Here is a 22,211-nt window from a genome sequence, read left to right on the forward strand (position 1 = left end):
CACTACCACCGAAAATACCGCACCAGATGAGCAGCCCCGACGACGAACCTGACAACGCCAACCCTTGCCGCACTTCCGCCGCAAATTCAGAAAGAGACGAGCAACCCAGACGACGTTGTTAGTGCTGACCTCACCGTTTGCCCTGATGAGCTGGAGGTACACGCTCTGGTGGATGCCGGGGCGGATTTTTCAATTATTAGCCAAAAACTGGCTGACAAGCTGCGCAAAGTAAAAACCGAATGGACTGGGCCAGTAATAAGAAGCGCTGGGGGTCAGCTACTGGCACCGACTGGGAAGTGCGCTGCCCGGACAGGAATAGGAAACTCAGTGTTCGTTAGCAGCTTCGTTATTCTCCCTGACTGTTGCAAAGACCTCATCTTGGGCATGGACTTTCTGCGCCTTCATGGGGCTGTAATCAACTTTCGGGACAACGTCGTTGCCTTCAACAAAAATTACGCGTCGCCAATGAGACGGTGACTTTACCTCCGCGATCATGCTCTCTTGTTGAAGTGAAGTGCCACGTGGCGCATACCGGCGATGGCGTCGCCGAACGGGCAGTCATCCTGATACTCAGCCGAGGTGTTTCTATAGCTCGAGGGCTAGTCAGTTTAGCCAATGGGCACACCGAAGTGCTGCTGACAAACTTCAGCGACGAGCGTCAGCAAGTTCCGAAAGGCACAACTGTAGTCTTTTTCGACAGCCTCCCAAGTGCAAAGTTGAAAAGCGCAAGGGAACAAACACAGTGAGACACAGAGACAGAAAGCGCGCCTCTGTGTGTTCCTGTGTTCGTTCCCTTGCACCTTTCAACTTTACGATGAACCAACTAGCCCAACAGCAAGTACTTCTCCCAAGTGCGAGGACTGTTTTGTGCTGAAACAGGAAGGATCAGTGCGCAAGGCGCCCGCAACCATCGTCGATGTGAGCCCAAATTTGTCGTCTTCAGAACGGGAACGCCTTTTGCATCTCATAGATCACTTTCGAGACTCATTTTCTTCAGAATCGCGGATCGGCCAAACGCCTTTGACCAAACACCGGATTATCACGGATGACGCGATTCGCCCTATTCGACAAAATCCCTACAGTGTGGCTCAGAAAGAACGCGAAGCCATTCAGCGCCAGGTGGCCGAAATGCTTAGAGACGACGTTATCCAGCCGTCACAGAGTGTCTGGGCTTCCCCCGTGGTACTTGTTAAAAAAAAAAGGACGGCAGCTTACGATTTTGCACTGACTACCGCAAGCTCTACCAAGTGACCAAAAAAGACGTGTACCCTCTCCCTCGCATCGATGATTCCCTTGATCGGCTAGGAATTGCACACTACTTCTCATCAATGGATTTCAAAAGTGGACATAGTCAAACTGAAGTAGATGAGAGGTATCGGGATGTAAGAAAGGGCCATTTCTCATATACATGTTTTTCTCCGCGAGTGTCGTTCCGTGCAGCGAGCGTTCTTTTGTGTCCACATGTGTGCTTTCGATGCGGGAGGGCGTCCACCCTTCCGTTCTGCGATCGGACCGATGAGCGCTCGCTTCGTTAGCTTATTGGTGCAGTCGTTAGGGCCGCGGGCAATGCCCCGTGCCATCCGAAGCACGAACTGGAGAGCCGCGCAGCGTCTCCTTTCAAGTGGGCCCATGCACGTGTGTGCGTTTGTGTGCGCTTCCGGTGCATTGCAAGTCCGCGGCGCTGGGAGGCGACTCAGCGAAGTGACGGACGAGAAGGAACGGCAGTGTGTGTGCGATGCTCGAAGATGCGAGTGCGCGAGCGGTGTGCGAATTTGCGAGCATGTATTTTGGCGTGTAAATAAGTTTTTGCAAATATATCCTTTTGTATTTCCTTCAAATGAGTGCTTAATCGTTTCATTTCTTCAGCACGTATTTGTAACGTTAATTTAATCTTAAGTGTCATTTCTAATAGGCAGAAGACAGCATTCATCACTCCCCGACTGATTGTATGAGTTTAAGGTTCTTCCATTCGGTTATGCTCGGCACCAGCAACATTTCAGAGGCTGATGGACACTGTGCTCTCTGGACTCCAGTGGCAAACATGCCTGGTGTATCTCGCCGACGTGATCGTGTCTTCGACCACCTTCGAGGAGCATCTACGCCGTTTGCTAGCTGTCTTTCGGACCATACGATCTGCGGCCCTCGCACTAAAACCCGAGAAGTGCCACTTCGGTTAGGAGCAGCTGCAATTCTTAGGAGACGTCGTCAGCCAAGAAGGTGTCCGGTCTGATCCCGAAAAGCTCTCCGCAGTCGCCATGTTCCCAACACCTACGGAAAAAAAGACGTTGCGGCGCTTCCTGGGGCTTTGCGCCTATTACCGTCGATTTATTGCTGGCTTCTCACGAATTCCCTGGCCATTAACTTCACTGACACGCGGCAACGCTGTCTTTCGCTGGGGTGAAGAGCACCAAGCTTTTAATGAGCTCCGGAGACGTCTACAGACGCCACCTCTCCAGGCGCACTTTGATGACGACGCCCCTACCCCGCTTCATACCGCTGCGAGCAATGTGGGTTTAGGTGCTGTATTGGTGCAGCGCCAGGATGGTGTGCAGAAAGTGATTGCTTATGCCAGCAGGACTCTGCCTAAAGCAGAAGCGAACTACTCGGCAACAGAAAAAGGATGCCTTGCAGTGGTACGGGCGGTTATGAAATTCTGCCCTTACTTGTACGGTCGCCCCTTTCAAGTCGTTAGCGACCATCACTCTCTCTGTTGGATAAAGGACCCTTCAGGAAGACTCGCCCGTTGGAGCCTTCAGTTCGACGCGACGGTTATTACACATCCAGAAAGAAGCATGCAGGTGCTGACAGCCTTTCGCAAGCACTGGTCGAACCCTCCAACATGACCCATGAAGACACTGCCTTTTCAGGAGTCATAGATGACGCAACTCTTTCCCAACAGCAGAGAAAGGACCAGGAATTGCTCCCTCTTATTGATTTTTTGGAGAAGCGAACTACGGCTGTGCCTAAGATTTTCGCACGCAGCCTCTCTTTCTTCATTCTTTTTTTCGCAACGACGTAATTTACAAGAACTTTCGTCCTGGGGGGGGGGGGGGGGGGGGGGGAGAGGAGGGGAGAACAATCATCTACTCGCCGTCTCAACAGCTCTCTCCGCACGGAAGTCTTGCAAGCGTGCCACGACGAGCCAACCGCCGACCACCTAGGCTACACCCACACGTTGGCTAGAGTACCGCGCGGGTACTACTGGTCGAAACTGCCGGCGACAGTGAAGCAGTATGTACGGACGTGTGTAGACTGCCAACGTCGTAAATCACCCCCCTGAAAAACCAGCCGGCTTACTCCACCCTCTTGAAGTGCCAAAGACATTTTTCAAACAAATTGGCATGGACCTCCTGGACCATTTTCGACGTCTACTCCCGGGAATAAATGGATAATTTATTCTGCTCCGTCCCGTCTTTCTACCTTTTGTTGTGTCTGTTTTCGTGCCTGTCACCAAAAAGATGTACAGTTACCAACTTGCCCAGCAAGACGTTCTTTTAAAATGAATAATTGTCGCCCCCGATTATTTAACTCGCTACGCGGAGACGAAGGCTCTGCCCAGGGGTACCGCCGCCCAAGCAGCTCGGTTCTTCGTTAAGAACATTGTCCTCAGGCATGGCGCTCCGGCACTCATTTTAACTGACTGAGGGACTGCCTTTATGGGTGATCTTTTGGATACCGTTCTCCGCCTCAGCGGTACCAGTCATCGTAAAACGACGGCCTATCATCCTCAAACCAATGGATTGACGGAACGCCTCAATAAGACCATCGCAGACATGCTCTGTATGTACGTCGGCGTGGACCCCAAGAATTGGGACGAAATTCTTCCTGACGTCACGTTCGCCTACAATACGGCACAACAAGACACCACTCGCATGACGCCTTTCAGCCTTCTTCATGGGTGACCAGTGACAACTATGCTGGATGCCATGTTGCTCCCGAATGCCGACGGCGACGATGCCAGACAGGTCGCCGAAGAACGCGCACAGCGCGCAGAGGAAGCTCGCCAACTAGCGCGTGTGTGCATCAGAACTCAACAGGTGTATGACGCACGACGCCACAATCTTAGCCACAGACATGTAATGTATGAAACTGGCGACAAAGTGTGGATCCGGACGCCTATTCACCGCCGTGGACTCTCCGAAAAACTATTACGGCGTTACTTTGGGCCCTATCTTGTGCTGAGACGTTTAACTGATGTAACGAATGAGGTGGTGCAAGACAGGTTATCGAAATCCAAGCGACGCTAACAACAAGTCGACGTCGTCCATGTTATACATATGAAGCCGTAATACTAGGACCGATCTTCTTTTTCCTACTACTTCTACTACTACTGCTTCTTCTACTACTTCCTATGACCTCCTACTTCTTTTTCTTACCATCGAGACGATGCTTCCTGAGGAGGGGAGCAAATGCCGCAATCAAGAAGACGCCAAAGATGGCGACTGGGTCTACAAGCGCGAGGATGGACGAGAAAGATCCCCCAGTGTGGGTATGCGCCATCTTTTGATAGGATAACAACAACAGCCACAACAAGAGAAAGAAGCTGAAATGCATAGGGAGTCTTTCTGGTTGACCAGTAAACCGTTTTTATGTTTAAGCTCTCCTCAGGGTTCTACCGAGTCGTGACAATAGTTTGGATACTGTTATGCTGCCTAATCAAGCAGTACGCATTTCTGTGCACATCATGTTTTTATACGGTACTCAGGCAGTCAAGTTTTGTTTATTTTAGCTGCCAAGACCATATTTTGAACGAAAATGGCCTCGGCTGCACCTCGATTATGCAGGGTCAGCACAGCTAGGGGCACATGCTTCTGGTGCTTGTGGATGCATGCTAAGTGGATAGAGGCCATACCTATGAGTAGCACCACTGCAAAGCAACTGTTAGGGCATTAAGGAAAATTTTTGCCATGTTTGGTCTACCGCACATACTGGTGTCTGACACTGGACCACAATTCATATCGGCCGTTTTCCGGCAGTTTATGGCTCGCAACAACATTCAGCATATCACATCGGCACCCTACCATCCACAGTCCAGTGGCCTGGCCGAGACACCTGTCAGGACTGTCAAGGATGCACTTCGAAAAGTAAAGGGGTGACAGTATGGCAGACCGTCTGGCTTGGTACTTGTGCCGGTACCGCCGGACTCCTGTGAAAGATGGGAAATCTCCTGCAGAAATTTTGCTGGGATATCAACCCCGGACAAAATTAGACTGCACAATTCCCGACCAGTTCGTCAATCCTGACTCAAACCACAAGTCTGCTATGTTGTTCTCTCCAGGTCAACCCATGTGGCTTCGCAGCTTTCGTTCAGGCCCAAGATGGTTGTCAGGCGCTGTTACATCAACCCAGGGATCAAGGATAGCGACAGTGGCCCGTCCGGGAGAACATCAGCGCTGCCACGTGGATTAACTACGACCTCGTGCTGCCACCACACCACTGAAGGCCGGACCAATTGCCACTATCTCATCCGCACACCACGCAACTCAAGAAACCCCAGCAACCGCATGCTACTCAGGATTACGGAGCCGACGATTTTACACGGCTTAAACTTCACAGCGTTTAAAGCTGTAAAGGGGAAGGAGTGCTGCGTAGCGATCGGACTGCGATAACGTTGGCACCATGGCGGATGACGTCCGGCGGTGATAGTCGAAGTGCGGGCTACAAAAACGCGGCTCATGCAATACACACTTGTCACTTTCTGGTTGCTCCCTTGGCGAGCATGTCGTGACGTAACACCACCCACCCCACCCACCCGCCCGCCCGACCGCCGATTCGTCCATCCATCCATGCATCCACAATCTATTACAGCAACTTTAGTCTTACACACAACTCACACAGTAGTTTAAAGCATCTGCATCGTGAAGCTGCACGGCCGCACTGACTTTATGCAAGGACCGGCCGCGTGCTGGACGTCAACTCTATGAGAAACGCATGCTATGCACTGCCGTTATGATCATGTTCTAGATGAACAGTAACTTTTCATGACTGGGATGTTTGAATAGCTCAAACAGTGAAATTTCGATGCTAATCGAATAGGAAATACTATTTCCAAACTTGCAAATATTAGCACACCCATAATTGCGAAACTGTGCTCGACAACACAGTAAACAACCGAACTGGACCGATCAGACTAATCTACCTATGATTTTCCAACTACTCACATATGTCCTGCCCAAGCCCATTTCTTCCTTTCGATTTTAGCTAGGATGTCCTTAAAGGGGCCCCAAAACACATAATAAGTGCATTGTTTTGCCTCTTGGTTGTATAGAATGAGTTATAGTGATGCTATTAGCAACGGTCGTACCACGTATACTCCGGTTTTTAATATTTTAATTAGCTCGCAAAAACAAATTCATGGCGCTGACGGTGTCACCATACAGTGACGGTTTTTAGCAGCGGATATGACATCACTTGGTGCGAGCTTGATGATTGGACAAACAGTAAATATACTGCAAATTGAGTTAATAACTAGAGATACGTTTTGTCAAGTTTTTGTGCTTCATAATAAATCAACAAAACCAACTCGTTTGCCTTAGATAAAAGCACTATAAAGCAAGTATAACAAAAATATACCACCAGAGGCTCTGGCTACTTTTTGCGCCGAAGGACTTTGGGCCTCTCCGTGAACATCCTACGACCTAGCACAAAGCACTTATGGCTACTCTCTATGTAGCTGAGAATGGCTTTGCCGAATCGGTCTAATCGAGCTATTGCACTCTCGTTCGTTTTGGTCCCAAGGAAGGATGCAAAGAAAAAAGCCGTTCGTTTCACATTTAGCAGAGCGCATCATCAGCTCTGGCGCCACGTTTCTGTCAACAGTAGGGTGCCTCGATGCGCGCGCCCCCGCAAGCTGGGGCGCGCGCATCGCGGCATCCTAGTCAACAGCGCGCGCTCCTTTCTCGCCATTACCAACCAGTGCGCTAGGAGCGACGGGCTACGGTAGGCGGTGAGCAGTAGCGGTAGCTGTACGCGCTATGCTAAATGTGTCAGTTATCTGGCGCAGGCCGTCACACCGTCGCAATATCTCGCGCTCGAGTTCGGACCTATAAGTAAGGGAACGTCACTGATTAGTGTTTGCTTCTGCGCCCTCGACGTGACGATGAAGCATCGCTGGGTCAGCTGGGCGTTCACATGGTCGTAACCATGCAAACGGCGCTGCCAGCCTTGAGAAGAACGAGTTACAGAGAACAGGCAACCATGAAGTGCAAACTTCCGCGACGTGCTCAGATTGGCTGTTTTGATTGATCCCCCCTAAGTATCGTCATTGGGAGAGTGAAATGGGAATGGGAAGCTGCGCGAAAATCGAGTTGAAGGCAGCATTTTGTTTGCTTGTATTTTGAAATTTCTTCATTGAATAACTCTCATTCCTATTCATCGATTCTTGTAATTCTTTTTGAGTCAGCATCTGTGTCACATAAAGAATCCATCTGAAGTGTAACCAGCATCCGTTCAAGCAGTGTTTTGCAGCCCCTTTAACTCGTGTTTGATCTATTACAGTGCAATCCACTCATAACATTATTGAGAAAACTGGGAAATCCAATCGTCATATCTGGACCAGCAAAAAAGAAAGCGAAATAATGCCTCCATGCATGCAGGTATTACCCCATGCATGTAGCCACCAAGGTGCTCCTGTCAAGGGCGCACATTGTCTTGGCGCTCTGCCAAGTTCGCCGAGCGACAAGCAACCGGCACTCCCCTCCGGAGCCCCCATCGAGACATAACACACCGGGAAATTATCAGCGCACAGCATCTTCGCGCACTGCAAGAGACTGCGCTGCGGACAGACCGAAACGGGGGAATGTGCAAGAAAAGCAAACGCTTAAATGAAAGTAAAATCTGAACCATCTGAAAGGTGGAAACTATGTTTGTGCAAGACATGCTGGTAGCAGCCAAGCACGCTCCTTCCTCCACCGATTGTGACGATGATAGTGCTTTGTTCCCAAGGCTGTAGGCAACGCTCCCTCAGGGATTTCGCCACGCCGGTCGGTTCGCGGAGTTTTTGTCATTCGCTTCAAAGTATTTTATTATCAAACTTTCTGACAAATTTTGGTGGTAAACACCATCGGGGTGGCCAGAATCCTAAGGTTATTTCACCAATGATTGCATTGTTATATATACGGTTTATTTTCACATAGGGGCGATGGCAGAATTGATAAATCTAAAAATTTGGTCATTACAAGCGATATATCATTATGTCTGGTATCGTTATAAGTGGATTACACTTGTTGAAACGGGAGGCAGTAGCTGCACCGGGCATTACCCCTTTACCTTGAGACCAGTGGGTGCCAGACCTCACCGCCCTCGGAGGGGATTGTATGCCCTTTCCAGGAGTCTTCCCCCTCGCAGAAGAAAGACAAAGGGAAGGAAGACGGGGTTAGTAGTCAGTTAGTGTTGTGTGGTTGACTTGCCATGTTCGGTGATGTAGCGTGCCGCATTTTCTCCTCCCTGGAATAAATGGTGGCTGTGTTGCAGAAAAAGAATGTGTGTGGTGGTGAGTGACTAATAACGTCAATCGGATTACTACATCACTGTACCCACTCCACCCTCTTCCTGTCTCTTAACGTTACACCTATCATTTTTCTTTCCATGGCTCGCTGTGTTGTCCATAACTTAAGCTGAACACTTTTCGTTAGCCTCCACGTTTCTGCCCCATAGGTGAGTGACAGTAAGATACAGCTGTTTTATACTTTTCTGTTGAGGGATATTGCTAAACTGCCATTGATGATCGCAGAGAACCTGCCATATGCCCTCCACTCCATTCTTCTTCTTCTAGTTTTATTTCTTTCTCCTGATCCTGACCAGCTGTCACTACCTGTCCTAAGTAAATGCATTCCCTTACAACTTTCAGCAGGCTGCTACCAATTGTAAACTGCAGTTCCCTTCAATTATAGTTCTTCATCAGTTCTTTCCTATCTGTCAGCACTTGGAAGAAGCTTCGCAGGCAGGCATCGGGTTACAAGTTGAAATGTACTTGCTCACATCACCATCTGAATCCAAAGTCCCCCACGTCCTTACATGCTAAGCGGTTCAATATAGTTGGCACACAGCGCCCACCCTCCGGCAATGTTCCTTCTTTCCATCGGAGCAAATAAAAATCGGATACACGCCCTGGTGTCGAGAGCTTACCTACACAGCTCCGCAGAGACCTCCAATGAAGCCAGCATGACTGCCTGGTGGCCCGTCTCCATCTGGTCGGACAGGTGTTGCAGCAGCGACTGGAGCTGGTGACGGCTTGCCCGAAAGCCCTGCTGCCTGACCACCATAACAGCCAAGCTTAGTGCAACCGCTCAGACCAACCGAGGTGGAGGCCAGAAAATTTCACAACACACTGGCTCCAAGTTAGCCTGCCGACTTAATCAAGCCTTGTTACTGAAGAAAGGGTGCGAGGAGGCATATAAAGAAAAAAGCATCATTAAGCCCTTTCTGTCCCGGTGGCATCAATTGACTCCGCAATACAAATATTTCACTCACATCTCTCTAACAGAAGAAAATACTATTAATATTCAATACTGTAGTTTTTCCGGGGTCCCTGTTGCTGTGAGCATCGCTATTGAGCACTGGCAGTGCAAAAAGCGACCATTCACACCGCAGCTCACGTGCACACTCGATGCTGGGAACAATGCTTTCACTAATTTTCCTTAGGAAATGGGTATTCAGTGTGCTCGCAAACAGCTTTTGCTTTCTGCCTAGCCTATGGCTAAGAAGGCCTAAAAGAACAGCGTTTGGTCAAGATGCAAACATGACCGATTATCTTTCAGTTCTTGAATTCTTCTGTAGTAAACAGCTGATTTTAATACAGGCACAAGCCAGATCCCTCGCACGACCTTAGCACATAGACGTGCTGGGCTCCGCACTGAGCGTTACCGAAGCGCTTCATGAAGGTCGACATTGCAGATTTGGGGAAGGCCTTCATCTTGCCCACAGTTATCACGAAAAGCCATGCATATTTTGAACACGTGTTTTGTTTACTTGACGTATAATCAGCTGGAACACACCTGTGAGCGACAAGAACACAGAGCAATTATACAAGAGGAGAGAGTGGCGTCTTTTGGGGCAAATGCAAAATTAATCTGTACCTTACAAAGTGAAAAAACAAGGTTCTTCAGAGTGCTCCACACTGTTAAATAACGTTCAGTTCTTTGTTCTCAACTGCGGTAACCAAAGCGGTTATTTCGTATTTTGCACCCAGTAAAGCTTCCGCTGCTTGGCCCTTTTCCTTGCACCAGGGGTCCAATACGGTTTCGTGAAATGAAAACTAGTCCCACCTGAGGTGCTCCGTCGGTGACGGGGTAATGACGACTTTCGACGGCAGGAGTTAACGAGAAAATGAATTTAACTTTATAACATGACATTTACAAAAACAACATATTTACACAGAGTTGCAATCAAGATGGCACTAGCTAACAGGGAAATCTTCCCTCCTCGGCACAACCGAAGATGAAGAGCATCTAAACCTAGCCCAGAACTTGGATTCGGCTCCCGGGCTCGGTTTTAAGCCCTCTGGAATCCTCCTCGCACTTAGGAAGCATCCAATAGCAGTAAGCCTCAACACTATATTAATGGCTTGCTGCGTGATGCCCCCCTTCAACTTTGACCTTGTTAACAACTCTTCCCCAGAACACAAAATCCAAAAAAGTAATCAAATTATTTACAAACTGCAATGCACAGAGCGATCTCCGCAAAAGCAATTGGCTCTTCAAATCACGCGTCCCACCCTACAACTTTGATAGTGCACGCCAAACCCTCTCTCAATGTAAAAGCAAACACAAACAAACTAGAGGGATCGCGGAGTCCCTTTCCGCAGGTGTCAATTCAGCGCCTTCCTAGAACAACCTCAGTTATGAACGCTTGAGACATTCCAAAGAGTCGGAAAGGTACTGTTATGCCGTCTCCCCTGGGAAGGGAAGGGAGGAAGTTCTTTGTTGCGCTCCGCTGCTTCCAGCGGTTTCATTGAAGGGAATGTGGCCGATTGAGGGAAGCTGTTCGGTTTACAGGCACCAAGGCAATGACCCTGGCCTTTTGACGAACCGTTGACAACCGGCCACACGGTCATGCCTGTCACCAGCCACCCTTCCTGCATAGGGAAATATGTTGAAAGAATGCTGTATTTCTTCCCACCGTCCTATGCACCTGATGCTGACTCATCGATTCCTACGCACCCATTGAGCCTTGATGTCCTATTTTCACACGATACTTCTAAATCAATTAATACTTGCAGCACGACCTTTAAAGGGACTATGCAACGAATAAAAAGTCACTTGTAAATGTTTTCAATGCTTAGAAATGATGCTAAGAAGCATTCACACCAAGTATGAGTCTTCAGAACTGAGCCGGCAAATTATTATGAACTTTTAAAATCCGTATTTTTAAAAATTCGCGGGCCGATTGGTGTGCTCGTAGTGACCGATTTTGGAACTAAAATCGTGGAAAAAAGACGTCACACTACCAATGACATCGCCAGGCCACCACACGCTGTCATTCGCTGGAGCCTCGGCAGCTACGACGTCACGGACACACTTCTGGTAGCCGTGAAAATCGTCAGCTCGTGCCGCCGCGCGACCCTCTCGGGCAAGCGCGAGCCAGGGCATTGCCTTCGCACATATGGTTTCAATTTTCCTCTGCCGCCTCCTTCTGGCAAGAGTTCCGGAGCCACTCACACGGCTCTTCGTGCGCAGGCATAGGGCTAGGTGCCCATCGCGGCCGTAAAAGCGAGCAGTCGCATCTAGAGGTCCGGGTTTATTACTGCTAATTACCACAGATGACAAGCAGAGAAACCCGACGCGCGCCGCAATCCAGGAAGGCGAAGAGACCGGAGAGATGCCGCCACGCCGCCGACGCTGCTGCTGGGGGGCTAGGAGCGATAACAGGAAGTTGCAAAATAAACATCAGCGGATGACGTATTCATGGGCGGGGCCCAGTCCCAGAGCTGTTCTCTTTATTTTTTTCTGGTGCTCCTCGTGTACGAGTTGAGGGAGGAGAGGAGGAGCATAATTTTTAATCATCTATATCTTCGCTGTTGTTGATGCTAGCTCAAAAATTCTTGCACTGGGGTGACGAGTGATCGAATGCCTATCTCTCGTCTGCTTTACGTAATGTCAGTTAATTTGTTGCATAGTCCCTTTAAATTCTTACTATGAAGTTAAGGCCTTAGCCAATGTAAAATTTTAAAAACACGGAGCAAAAATATATGACTTTTTCCTCTATATAGGGCAATGAATCCTTTCCAGGATTCATTAGAAAGTCAACTTTCTAAAACCTCGTATAAGAACTGGGTATGGTGAGCAGTTCACTGGCAAATCCCAAACCTTCTGAACAGTTACCCTTGCATATTTGATCTTCTTGAACAATCATCATCCTTGTCATCTTTCAGGAAAAAAACTAAACTATACTTTGTGGAACATATGTGATTATTTGTGCCCTATTCCTGCTGTGTCCTAGCATTTCTGATCTTGTATCTGTTCGTTTGATGTACGTAAAGTGTTGTATCTTCTTTTTTTTTAAATGAGTTTGTATGTGCAATGTATCCGCGACCAATGACTGGCAGTTTTGTTTTGCTCCATGCCCGCCATCTTGTGTTGCACATGTAATCTGTGGTGCCGAAGGCCCTGTCAGGTGACTTTTACGTCACCTTTAGCCTCAGTCCCATGGAAAATTTGTATTTGCTAAAAAATTTCATTTTCAATAAATTTCAATAATGCTGAGTGCTTGACTTGCTAAATTGACAGAGGGAGAGCACTGCTACGAAGCTGTGTTTGCCACTGTGTTTGCCAGCTGCTTTTGCCACAGCAGTTGCAGACTGTTAAGAAGGCCGTACATCTGCTGTTCCGAGCTTCACTACGACTGAATCCTGTCCTGCCCCAGCAAAGCAATCACAGGCAAAAGCCCACCTCATTTCTCATTATCTCAGATCTACACAGCCTAGCTCAGCGTAGAGTAGTATCAAGACTCAAGTTCTTGTACCTACTTTACCACGGACATTTCAACATAACAAAAGAAACATACCTTCAGGAACCATTCCTCCACTCCTCACAGACTAACAATATGAAAGCACTTCGTCAACCCATAAGCCACATTAGTGTTCACAAAATTCCTCGTTCCCTTCAGCTATCCATTACTGGAATAAACTACCATCTACTGTTGTCAACTGCAACACAGTCGAATCTTTCTTTGAACAGGTTAATCTCCTTGATCCAACATCATTCCCACCGTGATGCCTCTGTAATTATGAAATTGTATTGTGTGTTTATTGTGCATATACCTGTCTTCCTTGTTCGATTCGTCATTGTCATTTTTTTATGCCTTGTATTCACTCCTGCATGGGCCCGAGAAGGGCCTGCAGTATTTGTAAATAAATAAGAAGAAATCTCAAAGCGCTCATTTACATGAGCCACTTTGTAGAAGATGTTTCGAGCGAGATTCTGGCTGGCTGCCACCTTCACAAACATGCAGAATAACTTAGTAGAAAGATGACTGATACCAACCAAGTTCATTTTTGGAAAAAAAACATGACGTTTCAGAACTGGCTCAGTTCCTTTTTCATGGTGTGACTACGGGCGAGGTGCAGCTTGGCTTTTTAAGCCCTCGTGTTGAAGACTTCCGGGTCAGTGGCCGCAAACCATGGATGTAAGAGGGAAGTGTCCCCAGGGAGCGATTAACATTCTTCCGTTCTACACGAGGGCCTAAAAAAGTCAAGCTGTGCCTCGCCCATAGTTACACCATGAAGAAGGGACCGAGCCGGTCTCGAAACGTTGTGTTTTTCCAAAAATTAACTTGGTTGGCTTCAGTTATTTTTCTACTAAATTAAATTTCCCAACCAGACAGACTTCTGTCAAATGTTTTCTTCTGATGCAGGATAACAGCTAACTATTGCTAGAAAAGACGCTTTCAGAGGAATCCGCATAACCTCTTCAGACCCCTTGTCCCTCTACAGGGACATTGGTTCTCAGACCCTGACGAGAAACTCAGTTAATGTATAATATAGACATAGTGTCCCCCCCTCGGAGGACAAGCGTTGTGGCGCCACCTGTGAAGACCGCAGAGAGATATCTCACTCGGTAAAAAAGACAACATGGCGGGAATAAACACGAGAATGTTTTACATGTGTCGGAGAAATAAGACGTGTCCTACCTTTGAAAACTGTCTTGGTTAGAACCGTATTCGATATGTATAGAATCGCTATGGCTTAAAGGACATTTTAGTGCAGTTCATTGCAAAAAAAAATTTAGTTTTCTCCCACCAGCAGTATAATAAAAGAAATGTCCCAGCATGGGGACATTGGGTCCCAGTCCTGCCAGTTCTTGGTTGGTTCCGGGTGATGAAACGTTTTTTTGTTCAACGTACGCAGCTTAGAAATTAAAAAAACTTTTGTTGTTCGTTTAGGCCCTGCTTATTAGCAAGGCTAAGAGATTTTGAGGTCAATTTGTGACCGTGATAACTCTGATATATCTGACTCTGAAAGTGAGGAAGAGGATAATGATGCATACGACTGTAATACTGAAGAACACACTGATGCCTCATCTCGCAGTGACAGTGAAGAACCAACCCCTCAAACTTTACAGCAACGTGTTTTGTGGAGGGCAGCGGGTTCAGCTCCAGAGAATGATGACCCAGATCAAGAAACCTGGACATGCAGCTCATTTGTTAATTATGAATAATAAATATTTTGTTCTTTCACATTCTGCGTGGCGTGAAATTCTGACCGCGTTTGAGGATGTCTGTAGAAGTATGGGAATATTCTGAACTACCAAAGAAATACACACATAGGAACGCAAGTGTCCCTGTAGGGGGACATGCATTTTCAGCCAAGCCGAAATTGCGATAACTGAAACTGAAGTTTATGTATGTTCCGAGGTTCAAAATAGAAAGCATCATATGTGAAATAAACATTTTCGCCATCACTATCATCCATTGCACTGCCGGGCAAAGGCCAGTTAAACCTTGTTCACCTTAAAATCACATGCATTCCAGAGGTCTGATGCCAAACCTTTGCCAACTGAGATCCACAAAAGACTTCTTACTAGAGCTCAGCAAATTCAGCTCGGCTTGTCTGTTCATACTGTGACACCCGGCTCCTTCTCACACAAAATCACGCTTGTAAACATCAAAGAATCTTTTACCGATAAAGACGGACAAAGCAGCTGCCGCCACAAAACCTGTCTGCACAGAACAATAGATCAGTACCAACTTGCCCAAATCGCAGCCTTAATTTGCCAACACAATCCTATCGATTCTTTCACCTGGAGAGAACTGCCTGGAGCAGACTGAGAGCATCTGCGGCTGATTCCAGATGCTTGGAGAGTGTCAGCCGGCTGGCAGAGATCAACAATGGCTGGACAGCTGCACGAAAGAATGACAAAACGATGGCTTAGTTTGAACTAATAGTCACATGATGCATTTCTCAAAAACTGCAAAAACAAAACAGCATCCAGGACATGCAGAATGAAAAGAAAATTGGTCATGTGTACCACACGAGCTGTGAGTTGCATTGCAATATATTGCACAGCCATGCCTGCTGTCGTGGCTTCAGGCACGTCAGTTCCCTGCTCCTGATCTGCAAGCTCTTCCTTGTTGAAGATAGGAGAAACTTAGTTCTCCTCTGCAATTTCGCTGATGCCTGAGCACCATTTCTGCTCCCTGACATTACATGCGTCACCAAATACTGGGCTAATCGGATTAATTTTAACCACCTGGGGTTCTTCAAACTGCACTGATATCGTGCGCACAAGGCCATCTTATGCCTCCATGAGTGAATTGCAACTGCTGCAGCTGGGATTTGCTGCTCGCTTCACCAGGTGAACACTCACCGGTACAGGAAGTTACCTGCGACCAAACGCCATGTCAAAAGGCCTCCATCTCAGAGCAGCAACAGCTGTTTCAAAAGCAACCTTTTCCTCTGGCTGTCACGCCTGATTATTCTTGGCCAACATGTGTATCAGGACACTATTCCCGATAGCCATATTGTGGTCGGCGTTTGTTGTCATTAACTTCATCTTAACGCAACAGCACTAAGGTTCTGCAGAAAATGCGGTGTTGAGAGCAAAAACTCTCCAAAGAAGCCAACTGCCACCCAGGTCGTGCCACTTTGCGGCATCACCACAGCCTGCCCACCGGATTGCAAGCAAACTGTGGCGAGTAGCATTTAAATTATTAATTGGTCACAACCTGAGTCTCATAAGCCCCCACCGATGGTAGGGCAATGAATTAGTAACAAGGTAACCATGTGGGCTAGTTGGTGTATTTCAGACATATCTTCATCAGCGAAAGCACGAGACACCAGGAGAAGAAGAAGTTGTTAGACCAGCGTTGTCCTGTGTTCTTCTTCTCCTGGTGTTCTGTACTTTCTCTGGTGAAGATATGTCTGCAATGAATTAGGATTAGAAGCCGTGCAGAACCGAGCTGCGCGGTTCATCATGTCAAAGTACTTGCGTGATACTAGCGTCACTGCACTAAAACGAGCCCTCTCCCTTTCAAGTCTTCAATCACATTGCATCGTATCCCACCTATGCCTTCTTCATTCCTTTTTCTACCACCCTATTAACAGGCACCCTTTGCTACAACCACCATCAAGAATATCCTCTCGCCCGAAACCACAGTCATCGGATAGGTCTCATGAAAGGTTGCATGTAGGCGATAAATGATTCATTCTTGCCAGATACAATAGTCCGATGGAATGCCCTACCTGAAAACACTGTTTCGTGTACAGATAAGCAAATTTTTCGCACTAAACTAGAGAGTTACCTGTGTTTTGCATGATGTTTTTTGGCCTACCAAATAATCTAATCCAGCAGTATTGTCTCTTCTGGTGATTTTTTGCTCTGTTTCGTTCCTTTGCTTTGTTTTCATTTTTGTTATTGTTGAACTGGTATCAGTATCAGGCTACTGTTCTTGCCCCCACCTTATGTAATGCCTACGGGCCCTTAAGGCTTCAATAAATAAATGAAATGAAATGGGGCATCGCTTAACCGCTGCGTCACGAATGGTGCGAGGACTCCCGGGATCTACCACAGTCCAAAATGGCCATGTGTATGGGCATTAACCCTTACGGTGGAGGTTGAGGGTCCCCTCCATGTTTTTTATCTCTGTTATACGAACGCTCTCCTGCTTCCATTTCACTCATTTTGTATGATTCAGAGGGAGGCAGTAATTCCCGCACAGTTCATTTCGCTGCACGGAGGTGGCCCAAAAACGGTGAAGAGGAGACCAGGCATAACCCGCCGCGGTCGCTCAGTGGTTAGGGCGCTCGGCTACTGATCCGGAGTTCCCGGGTTCGAACCCGACTGCGGCGGATGCGTTTTTATGGAGGCAGATCGCTAAGGCGCCCATGTGCTGTGCAATGTCAGTGCACGTTAAAGATCCCCAGGTGGTCCAAATTATACCGGAGCCCACCACTACGGGACCTCATTCTTCCTTTCTTCTTTCACTCCCTCCTTTATCCCTTCCCTTACGGTGCAGTTCAGGTGTCTGCGGATAAGTGAGACAGATACTGCGTCATTTCCCTTCCCCAAAAAGCAATTATTATTATTATTATTACGACCAGGCATACCCACGAAACACACAACTTCTATAAAACGTCTTCAAACAACTCCAAACAACTAGCAACATCTAACTCTAGATTGAAACATTTAAAAAACATCTCAGCAATGGAGGTTTATCCATAAACGTTTTAAAAATATACTGACAAAAGAGGTTTGTTTAAAAACATTTTAAGAACTTGTCTAAATATACATTTTCCACACGTTTTAAATATTTCTCTGACGAGAAATTTATTTGGGAATGTTTTAGCGAGGTTTCTTAACAACAATTCATTCCGAACGTATCGTTGCATGTACATCCAAGTACTTGACACAAGCAGTCGGTAGATGTGAATTAACGCTGCAGCAAACCTAAGTCCAATCATATGAATTTGTATGCATCTTATATTTCAGTGACGACTAAGCTAGTCATGTACATGATTCAGTGCCAATTAACGCAGGATAATTGCGCACGGTCTTCAGGGCAGCAGGAATGCCCACGCAACGAAAGTTGCTAATAGCATCCTTCTTCAAAGTCGATATGCAATAAGAGTAATAAGAACAACATAGATTGCGCGTCGGACGTACCGTACGTAGTAGAGTGCAAAACAATTTCTATGACTATGCTGGTTTCAAGCTCCATGCACACCACTGGCAGAAACTGATGAACTGATGAAACTATGGCAGAGACTGGTGAAGCGGGTTTTCTTGCCTCATTTGCATGTATGCTGGAAAGGGCAGCTGCCTGCCCTTTGCCGTTCGAGCTATACTGCAGTATTTGAGCAAACAAAATCTGCAGCTCTAAAAAAAGCATGAGTACTAAACCCAATGAAATCCCACTGGTTGATTTTAGAGGGCTCTAAATATATAGCATACTGATCTTGAGTCTATAGGCTTCATGTAAGCAGCCATTTCCAAAAAAAAAATAAAAATGTCTAAATATGTCCTTAACAAGTACTTACGAAGAAGTTTTCTAGACCTTTTTTGGCGGAGCATTAGCAGGCATATAACACCTCTTTTTGCCTCATTGTCTACAGAACATCTGAAAATAGATTTTTTCTAGACATTACCGTATATGTACCTTTGTAGATGTTTGTTACATGTTACATAGTCCTTCTGTTTCGTGGGTAGGCAACAAGCAGATATAAACAATTAGCAATATGCATAAGATAGTTAAAGTAGCCGAAGAGTTCCACACAAATCTATACAGTAGCCAATGTAATCGGGACGTTAATGAGAGATGCAGCAGCGCACAACAATGCGTCGTCCCGCCAGCAACGAAAGAGGAAGTAAAGAAAGCCTTAGAAGGAATACAAAGGGGAAAAGCAGCTGGGGAGGATCAGGTAACAGCAGATCTGTTGAAGGACGGAGGGAATTTGTGCTAGAAAAACTAGCCACCCTGTGCACGCCATGCCTTAAGACCTCGACCGTACCAGAAGCTTGGAAGAACGGAAACATTATCTTAATTCATAAGAAGGGAGACGCCAAGGACTCGAAAAATTACAGAACGATCAGCTTATTATCCGTTGCCAACAAGGTATTTACTAAGGTAATCGCTAATAGAGTCAGGGTCGCCTTAGACTTTAATCAGCCAAATGATCAGGCAGGCTTTCGTAAAGAATATTCCACAATAGATCATATTCACACTATCAATCAGCTGACAAAGAAATGCACAGAATATCACCAACTGCTATACATAGCCTTCATTGATTACGAGAAAGCATTAAACTAAGTAGAATTATCACCAGTCATGCAGACATTGAGGAATCAGGGTGTAGAAGAGCCTTATCTAAAATTTTTGAAGTTATATAATGGCTGCAAAGCTACCATACTCCTCCATAAATTCAGCAGTCATCATCATCAGCCTGACTACGCCCACTGCAGGGAAAAGCCTCTCCTATGTCTCTCCAATTAACCTTGCCCTTTGCCAGCTGTGCCCACAGTATGCCCGCACACGAGATCTCACCAATGTTATTCACTGACTATTCACAAGAGGTATTCAGAAGCCTGGATTGAGAACAGTTGAAATAAGAGTTAGATAGAGAATACCTTGATTCATGCTCATAATTTTTCTGCGCAACGGCACACAGCCAAAGAAAGAAAGAAGGAAGAGAAGAAGGTGAACACAGCGCTGACTGACAACTGTTTAATCAGACGCACACACATCTTAAATACTCTCAGACCAGTGCAGGCGCACACCGTGAAAGGGGAAAAAAAAAGAAAAATAGGAAAAAAGAATCTCATCACATCTTTATCGCAAAAACTTTGAAAGGAACGCCTTTTCTGCATTATAGAAAATGACCGAAGTATCGCTGACACATTCTGACCCAGCTCTTTGAATATAGTATATCTCTATCATTTCATGGGTTGTTTCTAACTTGCTTCTGCTCAAAATCCTCACTCCCGAAAACATCGGTGTGCAATCCTTGCAAGTTGCGCAGTGCTCGACAAGCTTAGCATCCTTCCCTATTCCCTAGGTATCGTGCGTGCTCCCTGAGCCAGTCGTTGACGCAGCGCCCCGTTTGCCCAACGTAGGACCTGCCACACGTCTAGGAGATTTCATACACAATGCCTGTGGCGCATTCCGCAAAGCAGTTCCCGTGCCTCTTTTTACAGCCAGGCTTTTTGGTTTCACCTGTGATGCGTCGGGCCAACTGGCCAAGCTTCCAAGGGGCTGAAAAGACCAACGGCACATTGTGCCGGTTTGCCAGCTTTTTGAGGCCATGGGATAACGTAGGGCATCACTTCAGGCCTCACATTGGCCTGCGGAGGAGTTATTGCCTCCTTACGAGTTCGGGCTTCAACTTCTTCAAGAGCGCTTCTGCAACAGCGAGAACAACAGACCCAGGGAAACCGGCAGCCTCAAGCCTAGCCAACTGATTTTCAAAACTATCTTGCATATCATGCACACAAGATTGTCGGAGTGCAGACTCTAAGCAGAGTTTAGCAATCCCTCTATTCTCAATTTTTGAATGGGATTAATTATAAGGCAATAGCTCTTTTTGTGCTCTGGGCGAGGGAGACCAGCAAACGTGCTTTTTCATGAACCTAATGCTTACATCCAAGAACTGCAAGCTGTCTTCAACCGGGAGCTCGTACATGAAAGTGAGCCCCCTGCCATGCATTTCGAAGTTATGCAGTACACTCATAAGTGTATCCTCATTGGGAATGGCACAGTGTTTGTTTAAAACAATTAAAAAGTCATCCCCGTAACGAAACACTTTACAAACACAGTCAATCTTAGATTGCTTAAAATTATCGCTCAAATGGCGATCAATGGACGCTAAAAAGATATCACATAAAACCGGGGCAACATATGACCAAATGCGTATCCCCTTCTTTTGCAGATAAAACTCCTTGTCAAAGGAGATAAACGTACTACACAAATAAAATTCTAAAAGCGCTAAAAAGTTTTCTACATTCATCCCCGACGCATTTTGAAACTGAATGGGTCCGTTATCGTCAATACCTTCCTTGACAGCAGCAAACAGTTCTTGATGCGGAACGGAATAAAAAAGGTCATCAACATCATCCAAAAAGGCATATTTTATATCCTGTTTGTCATTTAGGAACTGAACTACATCCATACAACTCCTCGCCAAAAAAGGATCATTTATCTTGATTGAGGTCATTCAACACTCTTTGAAGGAATCTGCTGACAATGTTTTGCCATGTACCCCTTTCACTTACAATTGTACGAAACGGAGAACCAGATTTATGGGTCTTCACACTAAAAAACTAGCCCACCACTTTTACTATTTGTGATGGCTTCAGCAAGTGGCAGTAGCTCTAAACGCTTACAAGAATCCGCGAATTTGCCTTTAATCTGGGTGTCGCATTTTTTCACTGCTACGAAATTTTTCTTCACTGCTTGCAAAGCTTTTTCATTAAACATGGCTCTGGGCATGGCAACAAAACCAGTGACTTTATCTGCCTGCAAAAGGCAAAGCTCATTATCCGTAAAAAAATGTACAACCCATAAATGAACAACCCATGAAACGATAGAGGCATATTATATTCAAAGAGCTGGGTCAGAACGTGTCAGCGATACTTCGGTCATTTTGTATAATGCAGAAAAGGCGTTCTTTACAAAGTTTTTGCGATAAAGATGTGATGAGATTCCTTTTTTCTATTTTTCTTCTTTTCCCCTTTCACGGTGTGCGCCTGCACTGGTCTGAGAGTATTTAAGCTGTGTGTCATCATCATCATCAGCCTTACTACACCCACTGCAGGGCAAAGGCCTCTCCCATGTCTCTCCAATTAACCCTATCCTTTGCCAGCTGCATCCACCCTTTGCCTGCAAACTTCTTAATCTCCTCCGCCCATCTAACCTTCTGCCGCCCCCTGCTACGCTTACTTTCTCTTGGAATCCACTCCGTTACCCTTAAGGACCAGCGGCTATCTTGCCTTCGCATTACATGCCCTGCCCAAGCCCATTTCTTTCTCTTGATTTCGACCAGGATGTCATTTACCCGTGTTTGTTCCCTCACCCACTCTGCCCGCTTCCGGTCTCTTAACGTTACACCTATGATGAGATTAGGAAGTTTGCGGGCATACGGTGGGCGCAGCTGGCAAACGACAGGGTTACTGGGAGAAGGCCTGCAGTCAGGCTGATGATGATGATTAGGGAGGTTAGGGGGACAGATGAGGCGTATCCAAGGGACGGGCATGTACTATGCAACAAAGAATAAGCCAGCAGAG

General features: G+C 46.6%; 1 protein-coding gene across 1 annotated transcript in view; it reads right to left on the reverse strand.

Moving 5' to 3' along the window:
- The window catches only part of LOC144127799 (uncharacterized), a 482,923-nt gene that overhangs the window by 330,775 nt on the left and 129,937 nt on the right, over nucleotides 1-22,211 (reverse strand). Inside the window, exons 10-11 of the mRNA XM_077660716.1 lie at nucleotides 15,237-15,336; nucleotides 9,127-9,252 (exon numbers count right to left, since the gene is read on the reverse strand). Of these exons, the coding sequence (XP_077516842.1) occupies nucleotides 9,127-9,252; nucleotides 15,237-15,336 (226 nt within the window). The remainder of the gene's footprint in view (nucleotides 1-9,126; nucleotides 9,253-15,236; nucleotides 15,337-22,211) is intronic.

This window comes from Amblyomma americanum, chromosome 4 (assembly GCF_052857255.1).
Source record: "Amblyomma americanum isolate KBUSLIRL-KWMA chromosome 4, ASM5285725v1, whole genome shotgun sequence".
Taxonomy (NCBI): Eukaryota; Metazoa; Arthropoda; class Arachnida; order Ixodida; family Ixodidae; genus Amblyomma; species Amblyomma americanum.